The sequence below is a fragment of the Anser cygnoides genome, chromosome 7, assembly GCF_040182565.1.
Source record: "Anser cygnoides isolate HZ-2024a breed goose chromosome 7, Taihu_goose_T2T_genome, whole genome shotgun sequence".
Classification (NCBI taxonomy): Eukaryota; Metazoa; Chordata; class Aves; order Anseriformes; family Anatidae; genus Anser; species Anser cygnoides.
Genome location: NC_089879.1, coordinates 11090904 through 11102978, shown reverse-complemented (window position 1 = coordinate 11102978; position 12075 = coordinate 11090904). Strand labels below are relative to the sequence as shown.

General features: G+C 45.1%; 1 protein-coding gene across 6 annotated transcripts in view; it reads left to right on the top strand.

Moving 5' to 3' along the window:
- The window catches only part of ADD3 (adducin 3), a 99587-nt gene that overhangs the window by 70147 nt on the left and 17365 nt on the right, over window positions 1-12075 (top strand). For 5 of the 6 annotated variants that reach the window (XM_067000760.1, XM_067000759.1, XM_067000761.1 and 2 more), the window contains one exon: window positions 2995-3218. In XM_067000760.1, the coding sequence (XP_066856861.1) occupies window positions 3024-3218 (195 nt within the window). In that variant the 5' untranslated portion in view covers window positions 2995-3023. Of the gene's footprint in view, window positions 1-2994; window positions 3219-8998; window positions 9126-12075 lie in introns of those variants that run through there. The other variant, XM_048060468.2, reaches the window with a different exon arrangement.

Below are 12075 nucleotides of genomic sequence, written 5' to 3'. Positions count from 1 at the left end.
TAGATCCCCAGAAGCAGAGCATGTTTTAACAAATGACCCCTTTTTAGAAAAAAATCAGTGCAAGATACAAATAATAAAAGAATGGCTGATTTGTTTGAAAGTTTTCCAGCCGAACAGTAGGGGTTATGCAAGAGTCAGCCTGGGCCCAACAGAGCAGGCATTGAACCAGGTCTTGTAGGAACAACTGGACCCAATACCCATATTATGTCCAGTAATGGAGGTTTTTGTAGCACAAGGACTTTAATGTTGTAATCTTAATGGCTGGAGGTAACAAACCAATCTGGCAGGAAAGAGGAAAAAACGAAGTCCAGAGCAATTAGAAAATCTCTTTTGTGGCTTTTGAGCATTGCCAGCCACATTTGTGTCTTTTTCCAGATGAATGGGGTTTTCTGTCACTGTAAGGCTTCATTGTAAAGTAACGGACTTGAACTAATTGTGTCCTGTAAACCTATTTAAAATAATCATAATAATAATAATCAAAGATTTTTGAAGCTCAGACATGCGTGCAGTTGGTCTGACCAGCCACGCGGGCTGGCACTTGAGGAGCAGCTTGCCACTCGGGCTTAGCCGGCTGCAGGAGCATTTTAGCAAAAACAACTGGATGAGGCGGCTCTTCCGAGAGAAAAGTAATGAACAGGAGCCGTGGGGGGTGGTTGCCGCTTGGGTCAAGGTTCTCGCCTTCTGCAGCTCTAGACCAGTCTTGGCTACCAGCAGGCCCTTGGAGGTGTCCGTTCTGACCCCGATGGAGGCAGTTACCTCAGGGGATGGCGAACAGCTCTGGTCCTGAGCTCTTTCAGCCTTGTGGTGCTTGGAGACCGAGCTGGTAGGCTTGTGTGTCCTCATGATGGTCTGCCTTTTCTCTCTCAAACGCTGCTATTTTGCAGGGGCAGGGGGAAAGGAACAACGTAATCCATTGTTAGATTTACAAGGGTCTCTCTTCTTCTAACCTGAACAGAGGGAGGTTGAGCTGTGATGCTGTCCCCGAGTGAGGTCTGTCCTTCTGCTTCAGTGCTCTCAGCTGGAAAAGACAATGGCTCATTCTTTAGGAAAACCTTCTCTCCTTTTGTACCCCTGCTTGTAGCACATTGCCCTAAGCAAAGACTTAAATGAAAAGGCATTAACTAATTACAGTCTGTAGCGGGGAAAAGATCACGCACTGATTTTTTTTTTCCCCCCCAAATCCCCACTTCCTTGAAGCAAGCAGTGTCTCCTCGCCTTCTCCCCAGCATCCCCCTACCAGCCGTGCGTGGCGGACTTCAGCCAGCAAGCGCTGAGTGAGCTCAGCCCGTGGCAGGGCAGCCAGTGCAACGCAGCCTCCATAAAGAAGCCATCCAAGTTTGTGGGGCCTGCGTCCAGGATGTGGATTATACGTCCCAGGACGTGGTGCGTTCATCCAGCAGGCCTGGCACCCTCCCGAAAGCTGGGTGTGAAGCTGGATAGCGTTGTAATTTAATGATAATGGTATATAAGAGAATGGGGGATGTGGTTTTGCTGTGCCTTATCTGCGAGTGCTTTCCCTGCTCTGTAGGTGCTGTCTGTCTGGGGTTTCGCATCTGGGGGCAGTGCAGCAGTGCCCCAAGCCTCTCATGCTCTGTGCAGCGTGCCAGCAGAGCCAGCTGGGCGCCGTTGTGGGAAACTGGCTGAAGAGAAACCTGCGTCCTCCTGCCAGCCTGCTTCTGGGGCTCGTCACGGGCGGGAGGAGGGCTGGGGCTGCCGAAGCTGCTTTAATGGGATTCTCCCCAAACATCTCATCTGGAAAAGGTGGGAGGTTTTAGCTGCACAGCTCAGATCCGCACATCGGTTTGATGCTCGCAGAGTGCTGCAAAAAGTAGTCGCAGTGACCCAAAGGAAGGGATGTTTTGAGCCTCTGAGAGGAAAGTATCATGTTGAAGCACATTGCTCACTGCTGCTTCCCAAGCGATGTTCCTTCACATTTGGCTGCTCTGTGAATTATTTATATACTGAAGACGTTCGCATGCAAATATTCTTATGTTAAGTACGTTATTGAATGTAGGTATTTGCATGCTAAAATGTATTTTCATAATATCTCTTCCTACAAATCTTGCTTCTCTTTGTTCTTCAAACCTGAGAAAACCTTCCTCTTGGTGCCTGTTTGAGGAACGGTGTTCCTCAGCGTGTTTCTGAGCCTGATTCTGTGTATGAAAATCCAGGCGTCAGATTTTCTGCTTTTGATCCGCTTCTGTTTGTGTTTACAAGTGCTTATCAGCTTTTTTTAATGACGTTTTAAGTGCAAGACATGAAAGTTGTTTTTTCGTTCCTAATGTAATGAGCTTTGGTGAGAATCCTTGCTTACAATTGCACGCGGAGGAGACGAGCTAGAGCCCTGATGTCTGCAGCGGCTGAAGCCGCAGTCCAGTGCCACCCTTTTCTGCTGCTTTGCTTGCTTTGAGCACGATCTCCAAGCACAGGCACTGGCAGCGATCTGCCGGCAGGCTGCAGATGGGCCAACAGCATTTCTATAAACTGAAGCTATGGGATGCTTTGGAAATGCTGTAATTAAGGGATGCCTTCGTTGGAGCTGGGAGGTGAGCTCTGAGCGGATGTTGAACAGAGGCCCCGTCTTCTGGATGTGTTCTGTTGAAGTTCAATGAGTCAAGAAGGAGAAATATAATAAAAAAACATGTTGGGGGGTGATGAATGTGATGTAAAATGATACAGGAAATGTTGTCATAAAATATATAGTGTATATTTTGGATTTCATTATTTTTAATATTGTTCTGCTGTGGTTTTTATTTGAGCTCGAGTAGAGATGGTTACAAAGTACCAGAGATCTCTTTAATGGTTTTTAAACACTTTTCTACAGTTTTTCCTTAACTTCCTAATTATGGTAATTATTCACTTGTTCCGCTCTCATTTTAGACATCATTCTGCAGAGCTGAAGAGAACTGTTATGTGTGTCCGAACTTGGAAGTTGCATTCAAAGTCCTCCTTTCAATTGCTAATCACTCTTGCCCCTTTCTCGCTTTTTTCCAGGTGAAGGCCATCATCCGCAGAGCTGAAGCATGAGTACTGATGCCAGTGAGGTGGTGATCACTACTCCTCCCCCTGCCACGATGCCTCACAAGGAGAGGTACTTCGATCGCATCAATGAAAACGACCCGGAGTATATCCGGGAGAGAAACATGTCTCCGGACCTGAGGCAGGACTTCAACATGATGGAGCAGAGGAAGAGGGTCACTCAGATACTGCAGAGCCCTGTGAGTAGGATTTAGGAGGGGGCTGAGAACTAAAAAAGGTTCTTTTCTGAGATTTCTCATTAACTTGCTGAGACTTAGAAAAAGAAAACTATGTCACAGTTAGCTAAAATAACTCTGGACTGTCTTATAAGAAGTGCCATGAAGCAGATTATCCAATGTTTTGTTTGCATTGCTTTTTGTCTGTGAACAAACAGTCTTTATTGTGAGTGGGTTTCTGTTTTTTTTTTTCCTCCTGATGCTTTTATGGTTTTATGCTTCATTACAGCATTACAAAAAGATCTGGTTGGCTGCAGGGTACTTAATTAAAAACTTAGGCTCGGGGAAGAGAGTAAAGGAGTCACCGGTGAAATAGGAACAAATTACGGCATTGCTAGGAGTTCTGCTTCCTGGTTTGGAGTGTGAACCTATCATTTGCATCAGGAATGCTTTAATTAACGTTTTTAATGCAGGCTACAGTCATTTAAATGCTAGACTGTGCATTCTTCTCGTGTACTTGGGGGCAATCGTACCGATATGTGGCCATATTAGCACACATCTAGTGGTTGTCTAAGTTCAGTACTTGTGTAGACTGCACGTAACACTCAAATCTATTGAACCGCCCTCAGATTAGTTTTAATTCATATTGTAATTTATGTATCGTGTGGATTTAAGCTGATGAATGCATTAGAAAGTAATACTGGTGTTTTGAAGCCACGGGGAGTAAGGGCTGTGCGAGGGTGGGGGGTGTAAGGTGAGTGATGCAGACAGCGGGGCGCAGAGGGGTTAAGCTGCTTCACGGATCCTTCCCTGTTCAGTTCCTCTGTAAGTTGGGGTGTTTCTTGTGTCATTTTCCTGAAGCTTTTCCATATGTAATGAGATTGCAAACAGCTGTTAGTAATCACCCTATTATAGTCATCCATGAATAACAGGATTGTTTGCTAAAGTGTTGTCGTGGAGTGCCTCTTGGATCTGTGCGTTGCTCTGGGTATAATGTGAACCTGTTGACTAAGGAATTTATTGCTTTTGAGTCCATTTGTGCAAGTTTAGTTCTGCAGCCAGCCTCTTTATTATAAAGAAAATACTCCAAGGAGGTATTGCATAATGCTTTAATCATGATAAAATTATGTTAAACGCTCAATTGTAAAATGTGATCAGCCTGCTCTTTCCTGTTAAAATACTCCCATTATAAGTAGCCAGGACTCACAGCAAAGACTAGATAGATCCTCGGCCTGTTGAGAAGGGGCAGGGTAAAAATAAGTTACAGAGGTCTTGTTTGGGCTTGCGTGCATGGTATTCCTGGGTTCTTCCGACGGAAGCTTTGAATCTGCTGGGCGTAACTATTTGCTTAGCATTTGGGGGGACCATTTGCTGCATCTGCCAAGTGTAATAAATGTCTCTTTGCTGCAGTCTCTGTCTTTTTTTTAAGAAGTGAAGTGTCAGCATGCAGGTTTTAGGAAGGGATGAGGAGGTGCTACCTCTGACTCTAGGTAACTGCTTTAGCAGACGGCTGGAGGACGAAGGGCTGCCAGGCGGTTGTTGGTGTCCTGCTGCAGGAGAAGCTGAGCCCAGCGCTTTTGGGAAGTGACTGTTTGGAGCTGCCAATAAGTTGCAAGTTTTTGTTTTGCAAGGGAACAGTTGTCCAAATAAGCCAGGGGCCTGCTGGCTGGGCGGCTGTTGGCATCTGGCAGGGAGAAGATGGGGACATGGAGCCGAGTGTGCGAGCAGGCCCGGAGAGAAGGTGCCTGAGCTACCAGCTTCCTTCTCCTCCTGTCTCCTTCTGTCGTCTCTTCTCGAAATAGAAAGCTTAAAGGAATGCTGTTAGGGTTTCTCTTGTGAGGAAATAAAAGCATTTGTAATACAACATCTGTGACTGAACATCCATCAAGTGAATTTCATAACTGATTTGGAGATAGAAACTGCATTATTTCTTCCAGAGTCTGGCTGCAATGTGACACAATGTTCTTGAGAGTCAGGACTGAAAATTATCATCTTGTTTCCTCATAAATACAGCATTTTTCACAAAAGTACCAGAAAGCATTTGTCTTCTTACTGGTCTGCCTAACACAGGTCCAGAATTGCATTGAGCATAATGCTTTTGTTGTACAGCTACAGAATTACAGAGTATTAGAAGTTTGCATAAACCTTCGTTGCTCCTCTGGTTTATTCCAGTTGATGAGTAGGAATTGGTTTGAAGGTGTTTTGGAAGAGGAGGAAGAGAGTTTATCAGACACAGTTTCAAAAAGAGTCTGCTCACTGGTAAATCTTCACCCGGTCTTACATGTTGATGTATGCATTCAGATCGGAGAAATAGTCATTGACTCATCTCCTGGCAAGTATCAGTACATAGCAAGGATAATGCCTTTCTTTTCTAAAAATACATGAGCATGTATGGACTCGAGGTGAGCTTGAGTGAAGACGTACTTTCTCCAAACAAAGAATTACAGTATAAAGCTAAAGGGTAAAGCGCTGCCACAATGGAGGAAGCTTTGGTACTCATATATTGAATTAACAAGCCTTTTTCTTTGTTCCCGGTAGGAAAATCTACATCCCTTAGCACGAAAATAAATTAGAGAATATATTTCAGGAACCAGTGTATATTTTGAGCAGTGTGTGTTATTGTAATGGCTACAGCCCTGACCAGACACCCTCAGACATCAAACTGCTGCATCTCTCTGATGTGCCATTTGATGCACATATTGATGTGCAGTCTGACTGCTCCTCTCTGATGTGCAATTTCCCTTTCCTAAATTAAATAATTTAAAGGCTACTGAAAAGCTATTCTCATTACCTCTGATGTTTGCTAATGTCTTGGAGCCTGTTTGTAATAACTCTTAAACAAATCATAGGAGTTTTGCAACGCTGCCCACGAAGAACCTCCTGACATTATCAGTGATTTCTCAGGCGTTTGCTGGATGCTACGTGTAACCCATGTGCGTCTGAAGGCCTGCACAATCTGATGGGACCCACATGTGTTGTTCTGTGTCTGTCTGGTGGAAAGTACGTACGTTCAGCCAGGTTAGCCACGTCCAGCCTGATAGCATCTGGAAGTACAACTGGCCGTGGTTTTAACAGAAAAGCATTTAGGTTTATGTCAGTAATGTCTGCAAGTTCAGAAGGTTTGGGTACTGGGCTTATTTTTAAAGGAAAGGATACATTTCTGCAGTAGACTAATTTCATTGCTTTACATTGGTTCTAAGATACTTTACCTGTAATATATCCAAAATAGGAAAAGCTTTTTTTTTTTTTTAAACTTCACAGTTAACTCTAAAAATAAAACCCGTTTTGTCATTTTACATGCTAAATAATCGTATTCTGCTTGTTACACAGAATAACTAGCTCTTTCAATGAGTAAACATCTATCTGCTATATCATCAAAACCCTAATTTAAGCTGTGGTATGCAAGTGCTCCTGGCCTTCCTTTCCTTCTGGCATTTCACTGGTGCCCTCACCATGGCAACTGAAAGCTTCAAAACCACTTTTTTTTTTTAAAAAAAAAAAAAAAAAAAGGCCATGAAAAGCCATGATTGCCCAGCTATCCTGTATGGAGGCGGAGTGGTCACTTTGTTATTGCGTTCTGGGGGCCTGTGGGGCACAGCAGCTGCCTGCCTGCTGAGCAGGGTCAGGGTGGAAATGGGAGAGAGGGTGCATAAATTTACTTGGCATATACACAAAACAGAATTAGATATATTTCATAATTCTACTATGCAAGCAAAAAGTTGTCAAATTTATGTACGAGGCAATGAGCTGAATGGTTGAAACACACAAATGCCTGGCTATTGGCATTTAAATGCCTGGTTTACGTTTTGAGCTTACCCAGGAATGTTTCTCATCAAGGTGCATTGAGCGTGCCCTGGCCGTCTTTGCCCATGAAACACATTTGGTTTGAGGCTGAGAAGCAGCTTGCTCGCAGGATCTCATCGTGCTTTGCTTTCTTTCTGTGCTGGCTGGGAGGGCATATCAGGCCCCTGCGGCCCCGCAGGGCGATGCTGGTTCAGTGCCGCTGTTGCATAACAGCAGTAATTCAGTTGTGCCTGTGTGTGTCACAAAATCGTTTTCCTTATGCTTAGGTTAAATGTCCTTCTGTCCCTTGTCTGTCCTTCCTGCCCCTACGCGTGCCTGCCCCGGCCGGTCCTGCCCGACCCGGTGCCGCTTGGCGGCTGCCTTAGCGTGCAGGGTACGGGCAGATCTTGCTCCTCGTAAACAAGCAAACAAACCCACACTCGATTTTTTTCTGGCTATGTTGTTTTTTCCAAACCATCAGGACAGAAATGAGGGATAGTTTTGTATATTTACTTTTTCCCCAGGTTTTCCATTTGTCTGGCTTGCTTTGCTCTGTATCGGATGAACATCCAGTGTTTTCACAACACCGCTCCCTTTTGAGGCAGTTTATTTTTTTAAATACCAAAGTCCATTCACTTGCTCGTGCCTTTCAGCTTACACTGCTCTTTCCCCATAAGTTCAGAAGCCCTGTGGGTCCTTCAGGAGCATGGCCCGCTGCTGGCAGCGAAGGGCTGCCCATCTCCTCTGTGCCTTGGCGCCTCTGCCTGGACCAGCCTCTCGTTCTGCAGCTCCCTCGTCTGGCTTCGGGCGTCTCTGACATCTTCGTGGCTTTCTGCTGGGGAGATGTGGACGTTTCTCTTACTCTCCTCTCATTGAAACATTTCTATTTTTTTTTAATCTGTGCTGTTTTGCTCTGTTACGTTAGAAAAGAAAGTTACCTTTGACTCCTCTCTTACTCCCATGTTGCTACTTTCCATTTAGTTTGAACTCAGGCTTTCGTTAGATAAAAGTGCCAGTGTTTTCCAGATTGAATAAATATACATATATTTTTATTTCTAATCTTCCTGTTGTTGAGCTGCTTGGGTTTGGGTTTTTGTTGTCTTTGGGGGGGGAGCGGGGCGGGGGGAGGCGGCGCCGTGGTGCAGATCCTGCTGTAACTGCAGCACCATGTCCTTTAGGTTATTCAAGTCATTCAGCAGCCAGGTCTGCCTGCCTTCTGCCTGATGGTTTTTCTATGGCTCTATATGTATTTGAAGTTACTAATTGTAAATGTTATTTGATCTGCCTTAATTCTACAGGAAAGCAATAGGGAGATGTAAAATAAGAAGCACTGTAATGAAACCCACCGGTTTTCTCCCATTCACTGGTTTTGTGAATTCTGCCCACTGAAGGCATCAAGTCAGTCTGGTGAGTGAGCAGGAAGAGGGGCTGCAGCACAGGTAATGAGTGACAACTAAAAGGACCTACACAGGTCTTAGCTGTGCTTCCTTTTAAGTCTTTTTTTTTTTTTTTACATTTTTTTCTTGTAGACAGAAAATGTCTCCATATTATAAAAATATCTCCGTTTATAAAAATAATCCTGTGCTTTAGCACAAGTTCCTAGCAGCGCCTGGGAACTCGTAGAGAGCAGTGGCTGCTGGCTGCGGGAGGTGCCCCACGCTGTGCTCTGGTCCCTGGACACCCCTGTGTCCCTCCTGCAGGCGTTTCTTTGGGAGCACAGCCCTGGCCAGGATGGAGCAGGAATAACCAGCCCACACCGAGCCGGCTGCAGGACTCTTCTTGTCCTTCGGGTCGCTCAGGCCAGTCCAGATACCCACACACCTCATTGCAAGTGCAGAGATCGTAGCAGCTGTATCCAATTCCCCACACTTATTAATAAGCTTGTTTCTTTCTGCATCAACACCAAAGCCTCTCTTACTATTTTTTTTAACTCGTAGAGCTAACAAACACTTGTTGCTCTTATCTCCTCCTTGCAAGCCTTAACTCAGTGGCGGTTTTTTGCGGCCGGCTCCACCCTTCCCCACTCGGGCACGGGTTGTTTGTATCTGCGCGGCGGGCTGGAGGCAGCCTGGTGCAGAGCTGCTTTCGCCAGCTGCTCTCAGTGAAGCTCTTCCTCCCCGGGCTGCCGCGATCGAGCACCAGAGATAGGTAGGGTCTCCGTGCTCTCCGGAACAAAAAATACCAGTTAAGTTTTAAAACTTTTTGTTAATCGTAGTGATTTGGCTTGGAGATTGTGGGTGCGTTTATGCATAGATAAGTTGAATTATACCCTGTTAAAAAAAAAATATATATATATATATATATAAATGCTTTGATCAGAAATGGGCAAAAGAGGGTAAAGGAATTTCTTGAATCTTTCTGCAGCTTTTAGGCTAATAGTGCTGTTACTTAGTGTAGGGATCTCACAAATCTTTTCTAGCTCCTTTCATGTAGGCTGAGGTACCAAACAGTTGGGACCTTGCTCTTCTTAGCCCTGACAGGGACACGTACTTTTTCCTCTTAGAAGTTTGCTGTGATGTGGGGTATTTGCAGATGAAACTGCATGCCAGCCATTTCTCTGTCCACAGGGGAATTCTTTTTCTCTTCATTTTGTTTCTACTTCTGTTGAGCTGATAAGTCTCATCGTATACATTCTTAAATCAATGGTAAACAAACAAGAAATGACATAGAAAGATACTACTTATACTATAAGCCTAAATACTTCTGAGCCTGCATGCTTCATGACATCCTCAGAGAGCTGTCTGCCAAGATGGAAGAGATTAACACAGAACTTTTCTAGTAAAAAATATCTAGCAGAGAACAGTAGTGTTATAGGTTATTCTAGCAAGCTAGTTTTTCTAGTTGTCTGCTTCTGTTGACTGAAAAATACCAGCTGTCAAATAGTTGCTTTGATTCTTAAAAGCCCCAATTTACACTGTCAGTTCATACCTGAGCTAAATGGAGGTAAATGAGTCAGAACCAAAGCTTGCAACTTCGCTGCTGAGTTTCAGAGAGCCCTTGCAGGTGTAGGCTAAAAGACTTTTGCATCTAAGCTGCTTGAGTTTGTGATGTGCGTTTGGAAGACAATTGCATATATTTCTGGAGAATTAATTTAATGGTATTAGAAATAGGTTGAGCTAACCGTGCAATGAATGACTTTGTCAAGAAAATCTGCATCAGGCCTGCAGGCTGCAGGGCTGTGTGAGGCTGCCTAACGAAGCTGCTGCAAAGGAGCTGGCTGGAGCTTTAGAAACAGGGCAACCGGTGCAGTACCAAATCCAGCTGACCAAGGGACACCCTCTGGGGAGCCCCGGTTCGCAAGTCAAGTGTCGTTCTACCTGTGAGTGATGGGGAAATGTGTGCCCCAGTGCATGGTGGTGGGGTGGCCCCGGGGAGATGGGTGAGATGCCAGCAGAGCACCGACAGCACAGGGCAGGCTGGCTGGCTGGCTGGCTGGACTGCACGGAGGGGCTTTGGTTCTCGGTGTAGGTACAGCACCAAGCAGGGGTGCCCTCCTGTTGTCCACCTACCATGGCTTCGAGAACAACCTCAGCTGGTACGTGTGGAAGTTGGGCTTGCAGCCGGTGGCTTGCCCTGGTCGGATGGGGAGGCTGTCCCGTGCCAGGTGATTAACAGCTCTAATCACCCTCCTGCTGGTTGTGCACCTTGTCTGAAGGGTGGCTTTGCCTCCTTTCCAGCAGCTGTCCTGGGCCCAGCTTTGATACTGGGGGCCGTTTTCTGTGTAAGCTGTCATCGGGATGCTCGGGGTGGTGCTCCAGTGCAGAAAAGATCTGAATCCCACAGCTGAAACTTTCTCCTTATGGAGTGGTGCTGAGCATGCAGTTGAATAACATAAATTTGTCATTCATCTGGCAGTACGTTTTTTCCTGGGTCAGCATTTTCTTGTCAAGTACTACATCTGAAATTACTAGCGACCTTTCCACTTGAAAAATTGCTGCTTTGTGCCGGAGCAGTGTTTTGTCTCCTTTCGGAAGACACCCCCTGTCGCATGCCACTTGTGGGCAGCGCAGCGCCCGCGTTACCGCCCTGTGAATTACAGCAAACCAAGCCCCTGGGGCCACAGCTGGGTTTTCAGAAGCAGATTGTTGGTACTGAATGAGTTGGATCCCAAAATCAGAGCCCTGATTTACAGCAAGTGGAAGTGCCAGTAAATGTCATTCTTTTAACGGGGAATAGCTGAGGTAAATTCTTCTCCAGAAGACGGTGGTGCCCCTCCTGTGAGCCTGTCAGGAGCAGAAGGCGGCTGTGTCAGCACGGTGGGTGATCACCTACGGGCATGCAGCGGAGCACGTGGAAGTGGGAAGAAGCCTAAACACAGCAGAGGGGAGTACTACGGGTCTGTAGGAGTGACTGGAAGGTGGGGAAACGTGCCTAAATATGCGTGGAGGAATGTGTGTGAGTCATGAGCGTGACACTGAAGGCTGCTGTCTACTAGATAATGTCGCTGTGCACTGGCACGTAGATAAATGGCATACCTAATTTTATTGTATTCTTTTCAACATACCCACACCTGCTTTGTTCATCCCAAACCTCCGTGTTTGCTACTTGCCCTGGGTTTTACCTGTTGTCTGGTATTTCTGAAATTATTTCTAAGGAAAGTTTGTTGTGTTATGAGCAACTTGATTAAACTATAAATCCTTATTTGGGTTAGCATGTAAAATATACTCCTGTTAGCACGGGAGAACAAAACTGAGAGCAGAAGAATGAAAATAGCATGATCAGAAAGCAAAAGAATAAAAATGCAATATAAAATAAAATTGTTCCATCAAAAGCTGTCCAAAATACATTACTCTATCTTTTTTTCTGCAATAGCAGTAATGTTTCTCATACAAGTTGGGGAAAAAAAAAGTCTGGGTATGACTAATAGGAATTTACTGTGAATGTTTTTGCAGATCCTTTCTATAGTCCTTGTTGAATTGAGAGTGATTTAATATAACACAGATAACTGTTTTTCTCCATCTCCTCCCGAGCAAATACTGACATAAATTTCATGAATTCTGTCTTCTACATGGCCCCCATGAGACTACAAATGTGCAATTTCCTTATGTACAGATTATAAACAAGAGTAGAAGAGTATTTCAGCTTTCCCTAGTGTGAA